Genomic DNA, 25,717 nt, shown 5'->3' with positions numbered 1-25,717 from the left:
GTTTCTGCCCTTGCTAGAATTCACATTTCAGTGAATTCTCATACAAATTGCTGGTGGGAAGAGTTTAAGCCTGTTTGGTGAAGGTTACCGTGATACATGAACAAAGCCAGCTAATTGCATTTTTGCTCTCTCTCCTTTGTGCTTTAGTATATTAAGGATTACAGTGTAACACAGCAACACAACAGATTTGGAGATGGTGTTAGCTACTGAATTTATGGCATGGAATTATCTCCACATACCATTATCCAAATACAGTGTAATATCTTGTATTGTAACTCTGCCTAATACCTTTTTTGTGAACTACTACATAAAATCTACTACATCCAGATAGTTTTACCATGTTTGCACGTTATACGAAGAAATGACAGGACGGACAAAATCTGTGATACACAGGAGAGAATATAGAGGTTGATTTAGAAGTGCTAACCCGTTTCCATTTTTTATTTCAGGGAATTATCCAAGATGTTATTTTTCCATTGATGTGCTATACAGATGCTGATGAAGAGCTTTGGCAAGAAGATCCATATGAATATATTCGCATGAAATTTGGTGAGAATTTGAAATCTACTTGTGTTAAAACATGATTTCATACAAAGGTGGGATTTTTTAGGGGTTCTTTTTTGGTGAAAGCTGCCACCGTGGAGGACACAGGAGTTTCTGCCCTTGTAAAAGTATTTAATTTCTACAGTTACAAAATTTTTGTTACGAGTCAAACAGTCCGGGTCTTGCTAACAGTAACTATGTAAAGGTAATGATAAAAGATTGTGCTTTACAACAGCCAGTATTCCAGGCCCTGGATTTCCAGTGGTCTTATGGAATTTCACATGTGGCACAGATAGAACAGATTCACCCCAATGGTAAATTAAATGTTATGGATCCAGCCTGGTGTTCCAGACTTGTTGGATTTCACCTCCTGTGGCTTGCTGGGGTTTTCTGTAAGTCCTTCAAGGCTGGAGAAGAAAGAAATGCTTCCGACTTCCTGAACAAATTCTTCCCTCCACTAGGACTGTTTATGTGGCTAGAGCAGGGGATCTTGAGAGGTTTGGGAGTTTTTATACCTCAGGATCCAAGGCACAGACATGTAAACACTACAGGTATTACACAAGGGTCTGATAATCCTCTTCTGCAGATAAATAAAAAACTGAGCACTTTCTAACTCAGTTAATTCTGTGTGCTTGCCTGTAGAGCAAATAACATACAGGTCAACACTTTACTGCAACTGCTTCTACTGTTTCAAAAGATTTATCTTAATAAGAAAGACACAATTCCAAATTAGTCATATAGAGCCAGTGATCATGAAGAACATGAAACATGTATCCAGTGATCATGAAGAACATGAAACATGTATCCAAACATATGTTACTCTTTGGTCTTGGAATATCTGTAGCAAGAAAGCACAATTAACCACCTGAAAGGCAAATTATTGCTCTTTTGTTTCATATTAAATACATTAGGACCATGAACTGTAATAAAGGCCCAGTATTTATCTCTGTTACATGTTTACTTAACAGATGTATTTGAAGATTTCATTTCTCCAACAACTGCTGCTCAGACATTATTGTTTACATCCTGTAGTAAAAGGAAAGAGGTAAGCTGTTCAAGGGTTATACTGAAATACAACACTAGCTAAATTAAATTTATTTGATGAAAGAGCTATTAATAGATGTTTTACTTTTCTGCTCTCATATTGCAGTACACTTAAATTTTTAATTTCAAATTTATTTTGTACCGGTCTATTTGAGATCTTTTTATTTGCTGTGTGTTTCTTTTAAAGACATAAAACATTAACCCAAATTCCAGGCTTGGAGCAGATTATTAGATATTCAGGCATTTCAGAGCACTGAGAGTGGTACCTGAGATGATTGATTGGAATACTTTGATTTACCTTACGTGTAATCTAGGTCCTGCAGAAGACAATGGGCTTTTGTTATCAAATCCTTACCGAGCCAAATGCTGACCCTCGTAAGAAAGATGGTGCTTTACATATGATTGGTTCTTTGGCTGAAATTCTCCTAAAAGTAAGTGCAACAAATCTGGTGGTTCTTTTCGTTCTTATTTTTTTTTCCCCCTTCTTTCCTTTCTTGCACATACAGTGTCTTAGAAGAAATGCAAGCAGTAATTCACGCTCACAAGTTTCTGAATTGCTGCCAGGTGGTTTTTTTAGATGTTGAACTTAATTGTTTGGGGTTTGTTGTCAGCTTAGTTACTCAAATTTTACGGTTCATATTCAAGTTCAGATTATTGTTTTAAGTTTCTCTAAGTTCTGTGCTTCTAGTGAGAAGTACTACACCATTTTCTGTGCTGTGCTTAATCGCATTCCTTTTTTTGTGGAAGGAAGGAGAAAACATTCAGTGAGAGGCTGTTCATTTAATGAAATAAAGTGGAGTTGGCAGCCTTGCTCAGTTGGAATGGTAGCAAAACCAATGCAGGCCATGGACTTGTATTTGGACCACAGCTCTAAGAAGTTTCCCTGACCGCTCTTGCTTTTTCTAATGCCAGAACAACGTGCTGCCGTTTAAAAGGTGTCTCTGGTGGTCAAAAATGGCAGAGAAAAAAGTGTCCCTATTTGACTGAAAATCATAAAAATCCATGTGCGATCCAAGTTTAATTACTATAAAGGATTTCATTGTTGCATAATTGACTTTATTAAAGAGCTAAACTAGAAGTCTGAGGGTTTTGTTACACTGTTCAGACTTGTATTGTATGTGACTTTTTTTTACTGGATTAGAAATACATTTTTATGTACAGTTTTAACCTGATGTGTTTCTGTTCATATTTTGACAGAAAAAGATCTACAAAGACCAGATGGAATATATGTTGCAGAATCACGTGTTCCCTCTCTTCAGCAGTGAGCTGGGTTACATGAGAGCACGGGTAAGGAAGTGTGACATTTACTGTTAAGATACACTATCTGTGCCAACTGGAAGACTCAGGAATCTTTTAACTTTTTCCCCTCTAACAAATGCTCTCTTCTTAGCACCTTTTAAATTGTACACTTATTTCAGAGATTCGTATCAGTCTCTGTGTGATTACAGTTCCTGTGTAGTTTTAACGTGGCTGCAGCACTGTGTGCACAGTTTTCCATCTGTGTCTGGTGGTAGGGTCTATGTGTGTTTTGCATGTAGGCTGTACTGCTCACACAAAACCTGTGGCCAAAGATGAACCTGAGATCATAGTACTGGTCTAGTGATGTCTGAAGGACAAGCCTCCCACTGACCAGCCTCCACACTCTCAAACATCTTCATTTTTGTGTCTTATCTTTATTCAACAGTAGTTGTACTTCAGATTCAATGATTTGCATAGGTTATGGGTATACCAGTAGTTGATAATCCTGGTTTTAGGTTTTGCAGCTCTGAATTTGTTCAATGTGGGGTTTTTTTTTCAGGCTTGTTGGGTTCTTCATTACTTTTGTGAAGTCAAATTTAAGAGTGACCAGAATCTCCAGACAGCCTTAGAACTCACCAGACGGTGTCTGATTGATGACAGGGAAATGCCTGTGAAAGTGGAGGCTGCAATAGCTCTTCAAGTTCTGATCAGTAACCAAGAGAAAGGTAGGTAGCCCTCTTTGCTTACAACTACAAGCAAGCTTTAATGGAACAGGTGTTAACATTGTGATCTTCAGGCACACTCATTCTCTGCTTTCCTGATGTTAATTTACTTTTTTTAATTATAATTTGTAATCATCGTAATTTTTCAGCTGGGAAATTTTATGTTGTTTTTTATAAATAACATTGTAAATTACATTCTAAGACATTAAAATTATTGTAACATTATAAACAACAACTTAATGCTACAGTAAATCCAGTTTAACAGCACCTAATAATTGAATCAGAAATACAGTGGCGATATAAGTGTATCTGTCTCAGCATATATTCATTTATGTCAAAATTTATTTAAAAAGAAAAGTAAAGCTGTCTTTATCCTGGCAGGTTTTACATGGCTTAGTATTCCTGAAGCTGACATAAAAGCCAGAAAGCAAACATAAAATCTATATTTAATACCCTAAGTAATTTGACAAAAATATGTACGTACCATTCCTGTTGAATTAACATTTGTATGGATAAGTAATCTTGCATTCTATGAAGACTGCAGAGCTCTGGTTTTCACACTTCAGTTTGATCCTGTTGGTATACAATTTTATTTAAAAGTTGTTCTGAATGTTAGTATTGTGCTATAATGATTTATACTACCCATGTTTTTGGTATATTAATGCTGAAGCATTAAATATTAATAAAGTATATCTTGAATTTCTTACACTGATCTGTGGTTTTCTAAGAATGTTAATTCAAACATTTCCACTTGTTTTACAGCTAAAGAATATATTACTCCATTCATTAGACCTGTAATGCAAGCTTTACTTCACATCATAAGAGAGACTGAAAATGATGATCTTACTAATGTGATTCAGAAGATGATCTGTGAATATAGTGAAGAAGTTACTCCAATTGCAGTAGAAATGACACAGCATTTGGTGAGACTTTCTGGTGACTTGGGAAGATGCTTAATATGTGAAAGACTGGTATTAAAAATTGATAGTTTCCCATCAGTGAGTAGCTGTTGTTACTCCAGTCTGCTGAAGCGCATTGGTGCCAGTAGTTTTCTTCTACATTTAGATGGTTTTTCCTCAAAATTGGCTTCATAACTTAAACCAAGTGGAGATTTCTAAGAACAATTCTAGAAATGTTTGAGAAATCATTGTACATATTTTCTCCTGATAGTGTTAATAATGAAACTGGTAACACATTTTAGGTAGTCTCTAAAATGTGAGTGAAGTTTTCTGGTTTAAAATACTAAGATTAAGACCAGATTTTTTAATGAAAAATTTGGTGTGAAAATAATGTTATGTTGTCAGTAATGTGAAATTAAAATTAAATCTACAGGAGAAATTCGGAGCTTCAGTGGCTGTATCTAGCAAGTTGTACTAATGGTTCCAAAAGCAGAGGTCAGCTCAGTGCTTCCCTATTCCAGGCCCTTGCCGTGGAGTTTAAACAGAATTATTTGCATGTCCTCTCCGAGAATGCCTGTAAAGTGTTCAGTCTAGTTCAGCTACCAGTCAAACCTTGTGTTAGAAGAACTTGCTTGTAGAAAGTGTGTTCTTTTGCATGGGATATAACGTAATTTATAATTTTATTATTAATAATTTTTATTTTATGTATTATTTTTATGAATAGATAAAGGATAACAGCTCCAATGGCTTAACATTCAAATTTTATCATCTTGAGAAGCAACTCTGGAATGGAGCAGTCACCTGCTAATACTCTTGTTTTCTTAGCAGAAGTACTCTTTAAATTGTGTAGAATGTCAGACTTCCACAGTTCAGTGACGTATTTATGGGTTGTTCTGCTATTACATGCAGGCAATGACATTTAACCAGGTGATCCAGACGGGTCCAGATGAAGAGGGCAGTGATGACAAAGCAGTGACAGCAATGGGAATCTTGAATACTATTGATACACTTCTCAGTGTAGTTGAAGACCACAAGGAAGTAAGTAAAAATTACTTTAAAGCTGATAGGTGTTGTCTAGGACACTGTAAGTCTTTAATATTTCCATTGTTTCTGGCATTGTTACTTGAAAAACTGTCCTTTTGGCCAAAAAGATATTTAAACAGGAAACAGTGAAGTACTTACCATGTAACCAAGTTGTAACAGAGTGGGTCATATTTCTAATGCCGTGAATGCAGTAAGAGAGCGCAAATGTTGCCACAGTATTTCCCACAGGAATCTGGGTTCTTGTGCAAATAGGGGTGGAACTCTTGTCAGCTCAGCTGAAACAATCCCTCTGATTTGATGAGCTTTGCCCTTCAAACAGAACAGATGAAGCTTCAGTTGTCTCCTAACACTGACTCTGCTGACTGAGTTTGCTCCCTGGGACAGAGTGGATGCCAGTAAATACAGCTCTCGTGGCTGTGCTCAGTGATGGGTTGTTGTACCTGCCTGGTCTGCCCTGGAGAATTCTCCAGTGTGATGGAAACTCCTGTTACTTTGTTTTGTTGTGGACTAATTTCTGTCCAGAGGACAGCTAGTTCAAAAGATGCTATCCCTGATTAAAAGCCTTCACGACAAAATCAGCTACTGTTTCTTTGATAAATAAGTTTTAGGTTTTTTTAGTGACTAAAGAGTTCAGTAATAAACTGTACTCTCAGGACTCTGAAGACTTTACTAAGGAAGCAGCACAATACAAATTCCCAAGGGCAGAATCCAGTGCTGCCATACAACAAACCAAGGACCAGTTCACCTCATTTACTTGTTGCTAAAGCTGCCCAGCAAGCTTTTCATGTACTTGTTTTTGTCAGCAAATCTCTGCCACCTAAATTAAAAGTATGTGTAGCAATATGCTAGTCCTGAGGAACTCAGTTTTAAAATGCTGACCACTAAACATTTATATTTAGAGACATCTCACACAGGATGACCAGTGTTGCAAGAGATAAGGTATTTAGCAGGTTAGTTTCAAATCCTGTTCTGCATAGCTAAGACCAGAAACTCAACCCTTATTTGCCCCTGTGCAAGCTAAGTGCCCTCAACAGGTTGATGACTGTTTTATTAGCTATTCCAGGGACTAATAAATACTAATTGGGAAGACTGTCTGAATCTCTAGGACCAGCATTGTCCCCATACCATATGAACATCCTAAGCTAGCTATGGGAGGTGGTTTGGTATTTGATTTGATTTGTTTGTTTTAAATTTCACTTTTCTGGAATAGCAAATATTTCCTGCAATTTCCATTGCTTCCCCCTTTGAGATATACATTTACTTACAGTGTTTCAATGGATCTTAACTGTTGCATAGGGTTACTATTGGGCTTTTCTTTTATATGAGATTCTTCCAGTGTTCCAAGAACACCTTGCATTAAGAGCAGTCTTGCAGATCCTTAGGTAAGAAATGCTGCTCTTACACATTTAGTGGGAAATTTGGGATTGGTTTTGAAAGCTATATTGTATTACTGGAAACTGCTTTAAGATGTGTTTAATTGCAACTCCCAAATATTAAAAATAGTCATAAATCTCCTTTTTTTTTTTTTTTTTTTTTTTTTTCCAGATTACCCAGCAGCTGGAAGGGATCTGTTTGCAGGTGATTGGAACAGTTTTGCAGCAGCATGTATTAGGTATGTCTACTTCTGTTGGCTTATTTTTTCAGGTGTAAGGAACTGGCATTACATTTACCTAAAATTCTCTTTGCAGAGTTCTACGAGGAGATCTTTTCCTTGGCTCATAGTCTGACCTGCCAACAGGTTTCTGCACAAATGTGGCAGCTTCTTCCTCTCGTGTTCGAAGTCTTTCAGCAGGATGGTTTTGATTATTTTACTGGTAAGTAACACAAATAAATCAGAAAGCCAAACGGTTTCGTAGATGCAATTTCAGCCAGAAATAATAAACTGCATCTCGACTGAATATTAGGAGAACACTCCAGTGAGGTTACACTTGAAGTGTTTTATTCTGCTGTTGCAGCAACCAGACTTGTTTTGTTAAGGCATCTATGATTAGATGCACATTTACCTTGACAAAGGTTAAGCAAGAACTGTAATTAGTAATACACAGGTTTCAACCTGATTTTAACAGTATCTAACTGTGATCATTCTTCTTTTAATACAGACATGATGCCTCTCTTGCATAATTATGTTACTGTTGATACAGATACACTTCTGTCAGACACAAAATATCTTGAAATGATCTACAGTATGTGCAAGAAGGTGAGTAGGTTCCTTTGTGGTAACAAAACCTGCCATCCTTGAAGTAATACGCTGTTAAACTGGGTACTGTTTCCCACAACAGCTTTTGATGTCTGTTCTTTAAAGCATTTTGCTATTTAACATCCTCTGAGATTCCACAAACTACTAAGTTATTGCAGAGAAATTTAAAGAGGTTGCATTAAATTTCAGATGCACACTTTTGCTAAAAGGCAAAACCAAATCATACACAACAAAAGCAGAATAAACAAACCAGGTTTTGTGCAATACACTTTGTGCATATGGGCATGCAAGACATATTGCAAAAGGTAGGTGGTTTCCTTTATCTGGGATTTGTAGCCCTGCTGTGTCCAGGATACCACTTGCTGTGTGTATGCTAAACAAGTGCAGTAGGGATGGAGGGTAAAGGAATAGGAGTAGGAAGTTATTTTCCCAAGTCAGTGATGAAATCTGGGAGCACTAATGTTCTAACTCAGTCCAGGCACTTCTGAGCAGGTTTCTGTGTTTAATTTCTCAGCTCCTGTGTGTTACAGGTAGCTGCTATCTGGGCTTTCTTTGTTCAATCAATATGTTGGATACACAGCTTTCCCTGTGTGAGGAAACGAACACTTCTTTATGGCATGCTGTTAATATTTTATCATCTCTAATAGTAATCTGTAGGGATTTCAGTTTTCCACTCCTGGATATCATGTGTGGTGTCTATATAAGAGCTGTGGTGAACTGTCAGCACTGCTCATGGTATTTCCTGAATAATTCTTTTGAAGGTATTAAAATACTGTAGTGAATAACTCTTGCCAGCCTTTATTTGAAACCAGGCTGATTGTAAATTCTTGAAACATTTTATATTGAAATGGGCAATATAGGATAAAAACAAAATCAGCCTGCCATGACCTGTTAGTGATTAGTGATGGCTGAGCACAGTGAATCTTTAACACAGGTTTTAGATATTGCATGTTCTACCACTGGATATCCCATTTTTGTAAATAAAACTTTAAAAATTCAGTACATTAATGCATAACAGAAGGTTTTGTTTTGTGTATGGAAATAAACCTTTGCAAAATGGAAGCTGATGCTTATGCAGTTACTGTGGTAAGCTCTGCATCCATAGTTTTATTGAATATTTTCACATATAAGTTACTTTTGCCCACATTCAACCATTTTCAGTCTTTGATTATCATACCAAGACATTGCTGTGGATTTTGCTGCTTTACTGATGGGTGCTTATGCATTGTTATAGAGAGGGTACATTCGTATCAGCTTTTCAAAGCAAAGCAGTATATGGAGAACACTTCTGGAAGGGATATCACCAACAGTGATGGTTATTTTTCAGGTCCTTACAGGAGTTGCTGGAGAAGATGCAGAATGTCATGCAGCAAAGCTGTTAGAAGTAATTATTCTTCAGTGTAAAGGGCGTGGCATTGATCAGGTTGGTAACACCTTTGGTTGCTAATACTAATACTTTAAAAGAGATTTTATTCTGTAGTATTGATTATGTGTTAACTTGAGTTTTGTTACACAGATTTTGCGTGGTGTGACTGATAATCCTCTCTTCTACTTCAGTGTTACTCAGTTAACAGCACTGCAGAGATACTTATTGCACACTTTGTCTCCAGAATTTAGGACACTGCAAAACTCATGTGTTTTCATGGAACTGGAATAGCACCAGTTTAGGAGCATCTCAGTTCTAAAAAGTCGATTAATTGCATTCTAAGTTAATCCTAGTGAATATTTAATTTAAATTATTCAATCTTTCAAGCTCATAGTTTTGAAATAAGTATGAAAATGAAGTTCCTGGAATCCCAATGAATGTTATAGAGGAACCAGGGACTTCATTATCCACATATGAAAACTGTAATTGGAGAGATGAATTTGTGTGCTTCTGCTGTGCCCAGGATAAGCACTGAATACTAGCAATTTAAACTTTTTTGCATCCTTTTTAATACTTGTGGAGATGGTCCTTGGAAACTTTAATTTTTAATTTATTTGAAAAAAAAAAATCTTCAATTGTGAATCCATTGTTTTAGTGTGGCATCTCTGAAGAGCCTACACCTTTGAATAGCTGTTTTCTTGGAGCGTTAGTAATATTTCTTGACCTTGATGTATGTATTAAAAAATACTAGGTTGATTTTGTTGGACTTCCTTTTGTATACATTTCCTCTATTTTTCATTTTTAATGCACAAGATTATAGAACCAGGAGCTACAGCTGCTGTGCAGGATGTCACAAAATCCATGTGATTAAATGTTTTCACATTTTCATTTAATCTTTTAATTGCCAGCAGAGGTCATACACAAAATTGCTCCCATTTTATGCCCTCTGTGTTTATGTGCCAGACTGTTGAAATACAGAATGACAGATTTTAGTTTTGGTCACTAAGTTTGTCGTGGTTCCCACTCCTCAGTGCATACCCTTATTTGTGGAAGCTGCCTTGGAGAGACTGACCAGAGAAGTGAAAACCAGTGAACTACGAACAATGTGCCTCCAGGTTGCCATAGCTGCTCTGTATTACAATCCTCACTTACTATTAAATACCCTGGAAAATCTTCGTTTTCCCAATAATGTGGAGCCTGTCACCAATCACTTCATAACACAGTGGCTTAATGATGTGGACTGTTTCTTGGGGTGAGTGTTTCTAATTTTGAAGATGGTTCTCTATGTATGACCTGCTTGTAAATCGTAACAAAACTTATGCCATTTTTGCTCTTCTGTTTTGTAGACTTCATGATAGAAAGATGTGTGTGCTTGGCTTGTGTGCACTTATTGATCTGGAGCAAATACCACAGGTTTTAAATCAAGTTGCTGGGCAGATCCTGCCAGCTTTTATCCTTTTATTTAATGGATTGAAAAGAGCATATGCCTGTCATGCAGAGCATGAAAATGACAGTGATGATGATGACGAAGCTGAAGAAGATGAGGAAACAGGTATGGAAACTGAAACTGTTATTCTGCATTCTCTTTTTTTTTTTTTTTTTTTTTTTTTAAGGAGATGCCTTGAACTTTTAGTTCTCTTTCCATATTTTTATCTTTCCATCATCTGTCTGAGTGATTGTTTGGAAGCACTTTCCATACTCAAAAGAATTTGTTTGTTTTCATCTATCTACTTAAAGCCCAGTTTCATTTTGATCTCTGCCATTGAATTCCAAAGTCTTCAAACTATTGTCATTATATGTATTGTTGTACTATTATATGTTGTATTTCTCAGGCCATTTTTCAACAGCCCTTTTGAAAGTGTTTTCATGAAATTATTTCAGGCTTTCTCTGGAGCATGAATATTGCTTTGTTTAAAGCTTTATCAAGTGCTGTTCCAGACTATCTGTATATACATTTTTATGACAGTTCTCTTTTCCCACTTGGACAGTGGTGTCTCTGAGGGGAGAGGTTACATGAGCTCCCCCCTGTCTAGCCTGCACTATACTGTTACCACTTCCATTGCCTGTTTTACATATTTGGCCTTCCCGAGATAAACCTTTTTTTGTGTGTTACATTTAACTCAGAGGAGTTGGGGAGCGATGAAGATGACATTGATGAAGATGGTCAAGAATATCTAGAAATTCTAGCAAAACAGGCAGGTGAAGATGGAGATGATGAAGACTGGGAAGAAGATGACGCTGAAGAGACTGCTTTGGAAGGCTACTCCACGATTATTGATGATGAAGACAACCCTATTGATGAATATCAGATATTTAAAACAATTTTTCAGAGTAAGTAACTATATTTCCTTTCCTGGCCAACAAATTACATTTTAACTTTGGAGTGTACTGTTACAAACTAGAACCTGTTGAAAACTCCCAAACAGGCTTTCCAATATGTGCTTGAATCAGTTCTTCCTTTGGAAAGGAGGAGCCATCAGTAAACCTTCAGAGCAGGGGGAGATGCTTAAATAAATTTACAGTGGTAGGGGAGAGATCAGAGGTTTTAGTATTGTTTTTAAACGTCTTGATTTGTGTAACCATAACAGACTGTCATCGTGACTAAAGCAGCAGTGAGTTAATAATCCTTTGAGCTACAAAACATTTTACTCAGCACTTTCCTTTTGCTTATGTTCTCTTTTGCAGCAATTCAGAGCCGTAACCCTGCGTGGTACCAAGCCTTGACACAGGGTCTTAACGAAGAACAAAGGAAGCAGCTGCAGGACATAGCAACTCTGGCAGATCAGAGGCGGGCAGCACATGGTATTTCCCCCCCTTTATACCATTAATGGCTTCTTTTGCTGTTGGAGTGCTCTGGATGTGCTCAAGAAGCATAATATAGAGAATGCCTGATAATGTCTTCATCAAAAGCTGGGGTTTTTTTGCACTCCAGAGGTGTTTGGAATCTCTTAAGGTGGTCAGGTCACAAAGCCTCACTGTATGGCATTGCCAGAGGAGTAAGGAATGATAGAAATGGGCTCGTGAAGTGGCATAAAAGCAAATTGTTTTAATTGCTTGGATTTGAAAACAATTGATTTGATTACCTGAAGGCAGATGAACTCCAGGTATGTTAACAGACACATCAAGGGGCTGATAAATTATTTCCTGGCATGTGACCTAGTCCAGCTGGAAGAGACAATGATTCTATGGACAGGAGAATACTAAATTATGGAAGCAGTATTCATCTGTAAAGCCACATTATTAAGCCCATTAAATATTTTAGAATGTTAAACTTCATTACAGATAATATAGATTTTAAATTTTTTTTTCTTTAAAGTTTTCCCTTACTTTTGAGAGTTAGACAATATATATCACTCTCTAAAATCAAGACTTAATTTTGAGAGCTCAGTCCAGCTTCATATCCCATGTTTTACTGAACAGTTGCTACAGGTGTTTCAGAACAGAAGTTCAGAATTTTTTCAATAGAAAGATTAGTAGTAAGAATACACATTTAATAAGTACTTATGGGAAACCAACCCGAATGACCTCACAAATTTTGTAAGTGTCCAGAAGGATCCAGTTTTAGTGGTTATAAAATACAGTTTCACTGTGTCCCCTGTCAAGCACAGACATTGTACAGATGAGTTTATATACTACTACTGCATTTTATGGAGGATAAAAAATATTTTTTTATCCTTTTTTTTTTCTTGTACTGCTTTTCATAGAGGAAACTACGTTCAAGTTGTGAAGTTTCACTTAAGCAACTAGATCCTTACAGGAAATTCTTGCCTACTGTCAGAGCACACTGATACTCCATTTAGGCCACCTACCTCACTTGGGGACATCCTTTAGGAGGATTTGGAATATATTGCTCCCTCATTAATGTAGCTTAGAAGAAATTCCATATGCTGAGAGATTTGTCTCCTGTGGAGCTGTGAAGGGGTCTCCCCCCAGGCTTCATTAGCCATGGCAACATTTTTCTGGCTTGTTTCCAAAGAAACAGAGACAAAATTCAGATTTTCTAGATAATATATGAGCTGTCCTGTATTCCCAGAGAGACTGCAACTGTTTTGACATAGGAGAAAGCTCTTAGACCAGTGTAAGACATTAGCGTGTGTTGTTATCTTGACCTGGGAATAATACAAACTACCTTCTGCACTATCCAGATGGATTAAAGGTACAACCTAAATTACCAACCTAATTTTCAGTTGTCCATGTATTAGAGCTTGTAAAAACCTGTCTTACAGTAAAACCTGTCTTACAGTAGTCTTTGAAGGATGGTAAAACCAGACACCTTAACTATTGCTCATAGTTACAGTGATGGATTGGTGGACCTCAGATGGCTACAGATCCTACAGTTTTGGTTGAAAATGAAAAGTGATGGTGTTGCTTTTATCTCAGAGTTATGTTTTATGGTCTAGTGACCTAAAATCCAAATTACCTGCTTGGGTAGAAGCACATATACTAAAAGTCCATTTCTGGTGCTTCAGTGGCTATTTCTGCTTGTATTGATGAATTGAGGTAGGAACACAGAAAATTTAGTTAACATCTCTGTATGCTTTTATTGTACATGTGCTCTGTTACTGAACTGACTGCAAAGTCTATTGATGTTAACCAAAAAGAATTAGGTGCCTTTAGCAAGTTTAGAAGTGCAGCATTCATTCAGGTCCTGCTTCTGAAACGTGAAAATTACATAGTTGTGTCCAAAAGCTCAAGTGTGCCCTTTTTAAACTTACAAATTCATTTAAGCATGGCTATAACGATATTGAGAAGTTAAAATAAGTAAATAACCTGTCCATCTGTTCTTTGGGGCCTGGCACATTTCTACTTTGTGGTTGCTGATTCCTTTCTTGGGTAACCCCAGATTAAAGCTCTTATCTCTGAGAGACTCAAAATGCTCAGTCACAGAATCTTGATCTGTCTTCCCCACTACACTTCACATGCACTGAAATATGCTCATTTTGTTTCTTTGTTTTGTTTTAGAATCCAAAATGATTGAAAAGCATGGAGGATACAAATTCAATGCTCCAGTTGTGCCAACTTCATTTAATTTTGGAGGCCCTGCCCCAGGAATGAATTGAATTATCACTTTTCCTGCTACTGTGTGATTGTAGTGAAGAGCTTGTGTTCCTCCCAATAGTGGTTCCAGAACTGGTTCATGTTATCTACAACTCACTCTAAACTAATTTATAAATAGATTGGACAAAAGCCCCCGAAGTGGGACCTGATCGTACAACCTAATACTGGAAAGCAAACCAGAGGTTTTATTGAAGATAGGAAGAATCTGAATTTAAAGCTTCAAATGACACACTTTGGAGATCGGAAATCAAGAGGGGATGTCATGAAGGCAGCTTTTCTTTTTCTGAGGAAAAACAAAATAGACATGGGCTGCAGGACTATTTAAAATGTCTCATTTACAGTACAAAGTAGAAGGCAGACAATTTTTACACCTGTGGCAGTATGAGTATTTGCCCAGTTTATTTCCCTTTTATCCCTACTATTGGGTGTCTATTCTTTTAATGTAAATAAGATAAGGTAATCAGATAGCCTTACTTAATCTTCATCATTTCCATTTATCAAGATTGTTCATATGTAGAATATTGGACACTTAATGTAGCACTACATAACTGATAAATCTGTAAATGAATTAGCACTTTCATATTGAAACAAGCCTGCTAGCCTATGTACAAAAATAGCAAAAATGTTTGCTGTTTATAAAAATAAAAAATAAGGGATGTACTGGGGAAAATAATTTCAAGTTATTAATTTAAAATGAACTAGCAGTTTTGTACCTGGTGACTTTGTGGTGCAGTCACCTCTGGTTGTGACTTGAATTCGGTTATGTAAAAAGGGGTTAGTGATATTTCATTGCTGCTAAAGAAAAAATAGCAACACCCTCCGTGTCCTTTGTTTTTTTTAAAGATCTCACTGTACAAGGTAGAGAACTGATACAAATGTGTACTGTAAGCACAAAGAAAAAAGCTACCCTGTTAGGTAAATGAGGGGTGAAGATCTTAAGGTCAATTGAAGTGTGTGGATGAAACATCCACATATGCAATCTACTAAAAAGATGACAAATGTCATTGGCTGATCTGGGCTGTGGTGTATAAATGCAATTTTTTTGCCCCAATTGTGCAAAATAGTCTTTTTCCAGCTCATGGTAGTGCAGGTGCACTACTCCTGCATTTCATTCCCCCTCTTTTTGCACTTGCAGCATTAGTGTGTGCTGTTGTCTGCCTGATCCAGACAGTGTATTTGAAGTTTTGCCAATCTTTCATTTTTGAAGCCACAATTTTCTTCCTTCAAAGTTGCTATAGTAACTAGTATTTTAGCTAGAGAGGCAAAATACAGTTCCCTCTGGGACCACTATCAAAACCACTGTATGAAGAAGCCAGCAGGGAGATGCTGTGAACGGGTTGGCTTAAATGCCCCCTTTTTCTTTTCTAAAAGCAAAAATCCATTGGCGTTTGATCTTGCCTTGAGATCATTGGTGTCAGGTCTTTTAAATCAAATGTTTGGGTTGGTTTTTTTTTTTTTCTTTAGGCTGTTTTTATATAAAAATGTCACCTGCTGTTACAATTGATATTAAACGAGCTACCTTTAATTTAATGTAAGCCTCCAAAATTTAAATACAGGTTAAAAAATAAACTTTTTATCTGTAAAAATGAAATGCACATATATATATATTATGATACTCAAAATGCAGTCTTCAGAAAATTGGTTTGTGTGGTGTGGTTTTTTGCATCAGCAGAGTAGCAGGATTTCGTGGTTTGGGGTTTCCTTCTGAGCTGACCAGCACCACAACTCTGCCTTCCACTGGTGCACAGCCGCTTCCCCGGGCACTGGAAGGGATTTTCCAGTTGCTCCTCTCCCAGCTGCTCCAGCAAACGCTTCCCTGCGCACAGGGCGCAAAGGGGAGAGGCTGAGCCAGAGCTGCAATGCCGTGTTGCCCTGGGGAATACAAACGGGATACTTGAAAAGCAAAGCGTGGACTAAGAGAAAATTTCACTTAATGTGAAAAAGCCTAAAAGGATGAAGCCTAGGATGGAGTATCCATCCTTGGAATGGTAGGAGAACCATGGTGGTACTTGTGCACCTGTAGCTGACTGGCCAAGGCCACAGAGCGGGGCTGGGTTGGGTTTTTTGGTGAGTGTGTAACTCATGGGCACGTCCAGGTGTGCTCTGGCCTCAGGCCCTAGACAAGGGTATATTTTTGTAGTAAAAGGTGACAGACAGAGCATGCCTTCTGCTGCGCATTCCTCAGCCTTGGAAACACCCAGTGGGACATAAATCATTTCTGAAAATCTGCTTGTTAGGTATCTGCTTATCTTGGTATGCATCAAAAAAATGTAAGAGAACCTCTGAGGGCAGATGAGCCACTTGTGCCTCGTGGCACGAGGTGTGTGATGGCAGCAGTGAGAAGGCTTTATGAATAAAGCTGATGATGAAAGAATTGGGGGAAATGACCAATTTCAGTGCCATTGTCAGTTCTGGAACAGTTACATTTTTCAAGTCACAAGTCCAGGGAAGAATGCTATCTTGGTGTGAGGAATACAGTCTTAATTCAAGGGTGCTTTTATGTGTCACTAGACTGGTTAGCAAGGAGCATCTTTTTTAAGAGTGATCTAGAACTTTGCTTTCCTTTGCTCCAAGAAGTGTATTTATATAAATTGCAAAACAACTTTGCATTGTTGGTGGTGGTGATAGTGCATTTTGTGATGCAATATATCAATTTCAGTGATACACATGTCAAATTTCAAACTGATCTTCCTCCTAGAACTTGCACTTATCCACTCCATTTTCAAGGATAATGCAACTCTAAAGGAAGGGCTGGGAAATTTAAAGCCTCTGTTTTTTTCTATTATGGAAGATCTCCTTGGATTAATAAACATCTAAAGCAAATCCTTATCTTCACTCATTTCAGTGTGGTGTTTTGAATGTAGCTGTATTCTTGAAGTGTAGTTCCTGTTCTAATTACATAGCTCTAAGGTTTGTATTTCCCTAATATTTCTTCAATCAAATATTAGGCACAACCACAGTTCTCTTTACTGGGTTAAATGTAAAAAAAACAGATGCTTTTTAAAAATGTTGCCATACTGGGTAAATTTTTTTTTCCTAAATCACTATCTTAAAAGAATTATTAATAGGTGTCAGCATAGTACAGCAAAGCTCTGTTCAAATCTCTTACAGCCTTGAACTACTGCTGCAAGATTCCTCAAGTCTGCAGTGGATTAATTACTGACTACCTGACAATAAACAGGGATTATTTTAATTATGCCTAGTAATTGATACCTTGTAAGTTTTATGGATTGATTTTTTTTTTCCTAAAGGAAATTTCCTCCACTTGCCTATAGGCTCTCAGAGCAGAATCATCATGAGGCATCTCGGCATGTTTTATCTTTGTTTCTGTGTAGCTCCCTCTCAGTCCTTCCCTACGTGTCCTTTTTCTCTCTCTAAACGTGTTCAATTTCTGGGCCTGTATTTTCAACCCTGCAACTCAAGTTTTAACCTGAATGCAGAAGTAAAATAGAAAAAGGTTTCTAGAAATAGGATAAGAGATAAGTTTGGAAGGTCGAAGGCTCTCTCTCCAACAGCTCCATGCTGTTATGGAGTTGAGTTCCTTCAGCTGGGTTTTTCTCTTCCCTGTGCTCTGTGTGACCTGAGTACCCAGAAGGAGCAGTGTGGAAAAGCTTTGTCCAGTGTTGTGATGCTGATTTTCAATTAATTTCAAGCAATATGTAGCTTCTTTATCTTAAATGGTGTGTCATTGCTTTGTGTATTCTGGTTTTTATAACAAAACGTTGCTGCTAGAAACATACAGCACTTCAGAATGGGAGAGTGGTAGCATTGCACAGAGATGTTAATAATCCATTAATACAAGGCAGTTGGGGAATCAGACTTTTTATCTTGGGTATTTCTGTTTCTGTACCTCAGATCAAACCGATGGCTGCAGTTTGTACATTGGGTGAAAGTTTCCCATTAAGAAACAATAAGGAAAATTGTAAGCTAAAACTGCTATTAGGCCTGTTCAGGAATAAGCTTTTCCCAGCCTTTTGTATGCTTCAAGAAGTTGTAACTGTTATTCGGGAGCATAATTTAAATGCTTTTACATCTCCTATGTTTGGAAAGATGGAGCAAGCCCCTCAGAACTGGGTATCAATGGTGGTAATTCGCGTGAATTCCAGAACTGGGTCTTCTTGAAAAATCATCTACTGATCTAACCTTAACACCTTTACACTGGGAGCTGTTAAGACTATTTATTACACGTTTCCGCACCTAAAAATCACATAAGGGTAAACACTCCCAAGGATAGCTTGAAGCACAGGGTCCTTATCCCCAGGGACCGGGCTGGCATGGCAGCCACAGATAACGCGGCGGGAGGCCGGCAAGGGCAAGGCGCTCGCTGCCACCGGTGCGGCCCTGCGGCCCACGCCCCGCCGAGCCTCCCTGGGGCCCGCAGGCGGCCGCAGCCGAGGGGGAGCAGCGCCCGGCGGGTCCCGTGTGGCCGCCGGCGGTCCCGCCGCCTCAAGCGCTCCGCGGGCCCGGCCGGGGGAGGGCAGGAAATGGCGCCGCTTCCCCGGCGTGCGGGTGCCGCGCCGCCCGCGGCACAAAATGGCGGCGGCCCCGCGCGCGGCACAGCCGCGACGCCATGAAGCCGCGGGGGCGGGGCCGCGGGCGCGCGGCCAATGGGCGCCGGCGCGCGGCCCCAGAGCGACCAATGGCGGGCAGCGGCGGCGGAGGCGCGCGCGGCGCGGCCAATGGGAGCGGCGGTGGTGGCGGGCCTGGCCCCGCCCCCGGCGCGCGGGGCGGTGCCGCGCGGGCGGGCGGCGCCGAGGCGGCCGTTTCCTGTCCTGGTGCATGGTGGGGTCGGACGGAGGAATTGTTGGAAAATTTCTCGGCGAGGTTCGTATATAAATGTGCTTTTACCCAGTGTGCCTTATGCTCCCTCCGCCATCTCCGGACGGGGCCGCCGCACAGCGCCGGGCCGGGCCGCGCCCGCCGGCGGCGCTCGGGGAGGCGGGCAAGGGGCAGCGGGCGCGGGCGGCACCGAGCCGAGCGGCGGAGCCGCGGCGATAAAGCCGCTCCGCTCCGCGGGGTTCTGCCGGCCCCTCCCCGCCCGCGGGGGTCCCCCAGGGCCGCCCCCCCGGGCCCGCTCGGCGCTGCGTCACGGGCGGGGGCGGCGGGGGGCGAGGGGGCCGCAGGCCGGGGCGCGACGGGCCCCGCGCTCGGAGGGCGGCGGTCTGGGGGCTTCGGCTATTTTTGTGGTTTTCTCTTTTTCATATTTTTTTAATTAATTTTTAATTTTTCAAAAAAAAAAAAAAGTGATGTTCCTGGTTTTTGTCGGTCGCTCAGCGGCACCGGAGCAGTTGCCGCGGGAGCTCCGCGGCCCCGCGCACGGCCCGGCAGGGACAATCCGCCGTGCCGGCCCCGGGTCGCTGCTGGTTAACACGGTGCGGCCGCCTTCGCACGGGAGGAGGCCCTGGCACCCTCTCAGCTTCTGAATCCATCTATTTTTGTGCATCTCTCTCAGCTTGCCAAAGTGCAAGAGCATCTTAATTTTCTTTTCTTTTTTTTTTTTTTTAATACTGCTTTTTTTCGGTCCCGTCAGCTTTTCTCCTCCAGAACTTCCATTAGAATGGGATAACGAGAAGCTACCTCTAGAAAAAACTACCTGCAATAACGCAAAAATTTTCTTTGTTTTGTTTTCTGATAAGGTCTTAGTCGTGGTTATTTTCGTCGAGAAAAAAAAATGACGTGACTTCCGTGGAAGTTTTAATTTTCTGTTAGGATAGGCCTGCTGTTGAGCAGGTCTAGTTCTGTATGAAGTCTCTTAGGGGTTGGTTTTGAACTATCAGGTAATTGCATTTGCCGTCATATGCAGAGTGATGCCAGTACTCGTAGGGAATGTTACTCCTGTTTCCAATGATACAGGAACTTCTGCCTTACTGTCACTCAAAGAAAACATATTTCTCTTCTGATACAGTTTTATCGAGATTCTGCTTCAGGTGCTCTGAATCTGCAGTCTTAGAGGACTATGCACCAGAAATTTCTCTTGTAGCTTCAAGGTGATCATACCTGAAAAATTCGATTTAATTGCTAGCTTTTTAAAATAGCCTATGCGTAGTATATTTTTAGCTTTGTGCATTTGCCATACGGCTTTAGCATGGCAGAGTGCGATGTGGCCGTGTTTTAATGGCTTCTTTCTTTGTACTTCTGCGTTAAGCTGTACATGTGTCAAAAGCGATTCGTCTGAATCAGTGGATACGAAACTCAGGCATATGTAGTCAAATAATCGATGTTTTTTTGGTAGTAGATGCAGCTTAAATGAGATTTGAAAATAAATATTTTACAAAGTTTTGAGTATGTCAAAATGATTTTGTAATTTAGGTAAACTATTCTCGTTGTAATTAAAATTTCATTTGTAGTACCGTATCTGAGGACGAGTAATTTTGCTTAAGTCTAAAATGTTTTTTAGTTATAAAGTCCCACAGGCTTATGTCTTCGTGCTGGCGTAGCTTGATGCTGTTCTCAGGAGAGCGGCACAGCAATAGCCAAGTGATTAATAGGCCGGGTAATGGGTGCCAGAATTAGTCTGTAAATTTTGGGTTATTTTCTCTAGAATATCTCACATCACGTGCAGCTTCAGCTCAGTGGACTGTCTGCGGCTCACGTTTTTCTGTCCTGTGCTGTCCAGGAGGAGGGAGTTGGCAGGAGTTGGAGCAGTGAACAGGTCTAAGCTGCGGGCTGCTGCTGGTGGCTGCCTGCTCACCTGCAATTCTCTGGGATGTGCACAGGATTAGGCTGAGGGTTCCTCCATTTAAATTTGGTCAGGATGGCTTTGTTTAAGATTATGGGATGTTGATCTTACCTTACCATTGCATGTGAGCCTTAAGAGTTTTGTGTTAAAACGTGCTCAGCGTAGGTGGAGTCTTTGAGAAGTACTTGTTAATTAAGGTCTGAGCAGTCTTTAGTTGGCACCTGTGAAACTCATTGTTTTCCAAAGTGTAGGGCTCAGCTGAATTTGGATGAGTCTCCGCACAAAACGAACAGCACATTCCAGATAATCAAGGCAATAATCAGGGCATTTCTTCCAGTTTCAGTCATTACAATGGACAGTGTAAATATTCATGAGGAAAATCGAACTGCCTCAATGCTCTTGTTCTCCAATTCCTGTATTACTCTTCTGTGTCTGTATTTTAACTTGTATCTGCTTCCTTGATCATCCCCACGATTTCTGCTGCTTTTATAACTCCTGCAGCCTCTGACATGTGTATGTACCTGCATCGCAGGCCAGCCTTTCCGTGCCACTGGCTTTTTTTTTCTGTGTTGCCACATCTGTTGCCCATCACTTCAGCTCACCAGTAATGATTTTCTGCTCGGCATCAATAGGGGGCAGTTTGTTTTTTCATCTCTTCTGTGCTAAAAAGAAATTGGTGCATCTGGTAAAGAGAAAAGGAGTTGGGTAGTCTGTTGCTGTACCTTGTGTTTCTGTAAGATCCCAAAAGATGGAAGGAACGCTTTTGCTTAGCTTATGGATCCCTAAAATAGACTGATCCAAACAGATGGATCCTTTTCTTGAATCTGAGCAACAGGTATTGTTCTGAGCCTCTACATGGACACCACTTGTAGGGAGGAGGGGAAGGAAGCCTTGCAACCCATAGCACAGTGGGTATTGTGGGGGTTTGCCTGTATATTAGTCTGTAACTTCCTCTGCTCTTGGTTGTATTTACCTGAGTGAGTATTATTTTGGATCTCTCTATGCACCAGCAACTGTTGATCAGTTACTGAAAACCCGAATTGGATTAAATGAGTAAGTGCTTTTAGTGATTTAGTCTGTCAGAATTTTCAGGTTTACACTGCTTTTTTAGTTGCATAGTGGGGTTGTACTTTGCTCCACCAAGATAATATTTGTTAAATAAGTTCCCGGTTTTGAAGGGAATTTACAGTTCCAGCAAGTTCTGTGATTTTTCAAGATTGACATCAGAGTTATACTTAAAAAACTACATAATACTTCTCTCAGTCTGTATCTTATTGTCTTCAGAATGTTTCCTTCTCTATACACTTCTTGAGTGGAAAATTGTGTTACCTGCCCAATGCCCTTGGACTTCATTTCTGATAACAGACTTTTCTAGAATTGGAGGATGGGCCCATATTTGCAAGTTAATTGGTGTTGCCCATATTTTAAGTATATGCACACTGAGCTAATAATGTACTACACAGACTTCTGCAGAATGTACTTAGATGTACTGGTTTTCAATTTACATTTGTAATGTGGTTTTGGCAATCCAGTAGACTGCCAGTTCAGTTCATGAAATACAAGCCCGGCTTAAAACGCTGCCGTTAACTGTCATGGCTGCTGCTGCTACATCTCTAATGTAGTTATCAGATTACTAATTAACTCCTAACCACACAAAAAAACCCACTCAAAATTCCTTCTTTTGTTAGCAGTCTCAATGGATTTGCAGGATTTGAAAGGATTAATTTGTGTTGGTGATATAAATAAGTCACTTCTGTGATTCCTTGACAATTAAGAAAGAAGTCTGTTTGACATTCAAGTAAAACATGGATAGAAATAGTTGATCTCAGTTTCTTTCAGATTTTTAGCCCTTACGTATTTACCTGTTAAGCAAATGTTCCCAGTTTTATTTAAAACACTGGTATAACTGCAAGTTTTATGATTCAAGGATTAAGTAGCTCCCTGAAGCTCTTCAGAAATTAACTATATTTTTTTTAACTGCAAATAGGCATTATTCTAGGAGTAATTTGGATGCAATTCTGACATGAATCACCTGGATGCCTTCTTGATATAGCCAGCATTTTAGGTATATATACACTTGATGTTAAAAACAAACAGAAGCCAAAAAGAAGAACTTGTTTTAAAAACACACTTTCGTCTCCTAAATGCTTTCAATCTATTTTGCACTTCATGACTTCTAGGGTGAAACTCCACTGGAATGAAATCTTGTGCTTTATCTCATGAGCATGCTGAAAAATTATTTTAAGTTTGGGTGTTTTTTTTCATCTCTGTCAATCACGTACATTTTTTTCAGAAAATCATATAACCTACCACAGTTTCAGGGTTTTTCCCTGAATTTGCACTTCAGAATTATAATTATTTATCCTTACTTTTTTTTTTACTTTTTATTACCAGTTAGTCCACAGTAAAGAAAATGAGGGTATTGTTTAGAAAAGGTGTTCCTGAGCATTAATGATACAAGTTTGGCCAGGAGAGAAGAAATGTGTCTTAGCTTTGAGCAAGGAATATCATCTTGACTTGAGAGAAACTTGATGGCCTGTTTTGGTAGGTGAGTTCCATTGTTCCTGTTGCAGCAGGTCTGCAGGCTGTTCCATGCACACAGCCAAGCATTCCCAATGACAGAGGTGTTTTCAGTCACACCTGAATTGGGTGTTTTGGTACAGATTATATGAATGGCCCTTTCTCAAGCCAGACCTCTGGGGCACTCCACTAATAATAATAACTCTCATTATGGCATTGCTCATTGACCGGGTGCATTAGTACACTTAGGGTAAGTAATTCTCAGAATCCCGGTCTCTCTGCCTCTGCAAACAGTGCTGTATGGATCTCAATGGCTTGTCAGCTTCCTTGCAGGATTTTTGGAATTGGCGCTGTTGAAAGACTCCCAAATTGTTCCAAACTGCTGGCTCAAGGCTGTGCTGCTCACTTGGAAGCAGTGGTGCTGTAACAGTGCACCCAAAACAGATGTGCTCATGGAACTGTGTCTGCTGTGAGGTGCTTGTCCCAGAGCTGCAGCAGCAGTTTAATTGGCTTTCTGTCAGCGCTGCTGACAGCTCACATGCTGATGGAACTACTCTGGCTTCCTTTGATTAACCAGTAATTTCTTCTCTCATATATTCAAGGAACGTGTGAAGTAAGCAGACATATTTGGGATCAACCTGAGTCTTTTCTACACGTGTAGGACTTCTCGGTGGGTGGCTTTCTGATCTGCCTGTGTTTAAATGCCACACATTTGGAAATAATAGCAACCCTAGCACTCCCACAGCGTGAAATTACACACATATGCATCATCTCATAATATATATAAAATGCCAACGTTGATCTCTGACAGTTTGTAGATGGTATTTGCAATGTAAACTGTATGGTAATGACTTTTTGGGGAAAAAGACTGCTGGAACATAAAGTGATTTTGTTAGGCTAAATGTGGTTCTCACTGCCCAAGTTCTCATGGCTCTCACTGAAGTCAGGCTTGTGCATCGTTATGGCAGTGATAAATTTGGTCTTGCATTTATCTGTTCTTTCTGAGGAGATGCCAAACAGTGGCAGTGAATCAGTCTTGGACTGCATTATTATCAGGACGTATCTCCTGTGGAACAGAAGAGTTGAAATACTATAAAAAGTAAAAAGGAGCCTTGAGTTTGACTTCCAGCCTCTGGTTTGGGCACCATGAGTCTCTGCAGGTCAGCTGTGCTGCCACCCTGAGCGTGTACACCAAGCTTATGCAGTTGGCCGTGCTGTCAGTCTTCGTCAGCTTCTTTTCCAGGGGCAGGCTTAGAGCCCGTGGTTGATAATTCACACACTTCTTTACCATGTAGAAAATTAGAAACTAATTGTGTAATTTGCTGTTAAATTGCATATCTTACCCCTTTATCTGAATCCAGCTATTGTTACCAGAGTCCATAATAGAGATTTTTGTTCTGTGTTTCAGCCTTGTTTCTCTCTTATACCGTGGATGATTAATGTGGTGGAAACTGATGTTTAATTATGTTTTGCATTTACAAGAGACAGGAGAAGATTCAGTAAAAGACATTGAGATTATATGAGAAATACTTAGAAGTGCCTGACATTAAGTAGTCTATTGTATTTATTTGTTGGAAGTCAGTCTCAATGATTGCAGCATAAATCTCACTGTTTCAGTGCAGAGGTAAAGTACTGGAAAAGGTAAGGGCTGTTGATGAAGAAAGAAATCCACGTCTGTTGAAGCATTTGTTCAAAGCACCCACAGAATTTAAATTTAATTTCTGACCCTGCTCCAGATTTCTCCTGTAAAACTGGAAAAGATTAACGTACAGATATATAGGGGAACAGAAGTAAGATTGTAGAGTCTTAAGTTCTCCCATGTTTGTATTTCTAAGCTTATAGGTGACAAATGACTTCATATAATTAGCAAAACAAAATGTTGAAAGTCCTCTTAAAAAACTTTGTGTGGACAAGCAATTTTCCAGTCCATGCCAGACATTTTTTGCATTGAGACACCCAGAAGGCTGTACTGCGTATCAGTTATCAATTCAAGTGTATTTGACCAGATTATTAATTGTAGGTACTAATTTGGTCTTTCACAAATGTTTGTCATTCAGGCTAGTTTTGTGAAATTACAGCTATTTGCAGTCATGTCAGTTAAGGGCCCTAATGCAGGCAGTAACCAATTTAGAAAAAGCTTAATTACATTACTGTGCTGACATACTTGAACTGATTTTGGGATCCAGCTTTCTCAAATGTGGGAGTGCTGTTTTCTAAAAGTTATTAATGCAAGTTTTACTACTGTGAGGTTATATATCATTTGCTGTCTTTTCTTGATTGGTTTTTATTTGCCATTTTTATAACTTTTATAAAATTACAATGGTTTTGTACATTGTTTAGACATGTATTGAAATAAAAGTGATGTTTCTTTTAAAACGAAATAAGTGGGTATTATTTCAAACTTCT

The 25,717-nt window shown here is 39.5% G+C and overlaps 2 protein-coding genes and 1 non-coding gene across 8 annotated transcripts in view; all 3 read left to right on the top strand.

Annotated features, from left to right (window-relative positions):
* IPO7 (importin 7) overlaps positions 1-16,947 on the top strand; it is a 36,308-nt gene extending 19,361 nt beyond the window's left edge. The window contains exons 10-25 of the mRNA XM_027884550.1: positions 450-549; positions 1,512-1,588; positions 1,902-2,018; positions 2,785-2,874; positions 3,386-3,551; positions 4,311-4,471; positions 5,357-5,485; positions 7,037-7,103; positions 7,180-7,305; positions 7,591-7,688; positions 9,016-9,111; positions 10,086-10,306; positions 10,401-10,606; positions 11,179-11,385; positions 11,740-11,856; positions 14,017-16,947. Coding sequence (XP_027740351.1) covers positions 450-549; positions 1,512-1,588; positions 1,902-2,018; positions 2,785-2,874; positions 3,386-3,551; positions 4,311-4,471; positions 5,357-5,485; positions 7,037-7,103; positions 7,180-7,305; positions 7,591-7,688; positions 9,016-9,111; positions 10,086-10,306; positions 10,401-10,606; positions 11,179-11,385; positions 11,740-11,856; positions 14,017-14,114 — 2,076 coding nt within the window. The 3' untranslated portion in view covers positions 14,115-16,947. The remainder of the gene's footprint in view (positions 1-449; positions 550-1,511; positions 1,589-1,901; positions 2,019-2,784; positions 2,875-3,385; positions 3,552-4,310; positions 4,472-5,356; positions 5,486-7,036; positions 7,104-7,179; positions 7,306-7,590; positions 7,689-9,015; positions 9,112-10,085; positions 10,307-10,400; positions 10,607-11,178; positions 11,386-11,739; positions 11,857-14,016) is intronic.
* On the top strand, positions 3,060-3,241 carry LOC114057828. The gene has a single exon (XR_003571312.1). It is a non-coding gene; the product is annotated as a small nucleolar RNA SNORA23 (small nucleolar RNA).
* A 1,885-nt stretch (positions 16,948-18,832) lies between the features above and the next one.
* Positions 18,833-25,717, top strand: part of ZNF143 (zinc finger protein 143) — a 38,950-nt gene continuing 32,065 nt past the window's right edge. For 4 of the 6 annotated variants that reach the window (XM_027884557.1, XM_027884555.1, XM_027884556.1 and 1 more), the window contains exon 1: positions 18,833-18,936. The gene's annotated coding sequence lies outside the window, so the exon portion shown is untranslated. Of the gene's footprint in view, positions 18,937-23,200; positions 23,340-23,367; positions 24,472-25,717 lie in introns of those variants that run through there. The other 2 variants (XM_027884554.1, XM_027884553.1) reach the window with 2 other exon arrangements.

This window comes from Empidonax traillii, unplaced genomic scaffold, assembly GCF_003031625.1.
Source record: "Empidonax traillii isolate 1590-97213 ecotype Southwest subspecies unplaced genomic scaffold, ASM303162v1 scaffold148:size1803964, whole genome shotgun sequence".
NCBI lineage: Eukaryota > Metazoa > Chordata > Aves > Passeriformes > Tyrannidae > Empidonax > Empidonax traillii.
The sequence above is the reverse complement of the archived record's forward strand: the minus strand, read 5'-3'. Positions and strand labels throughout refer to the sequence as shown.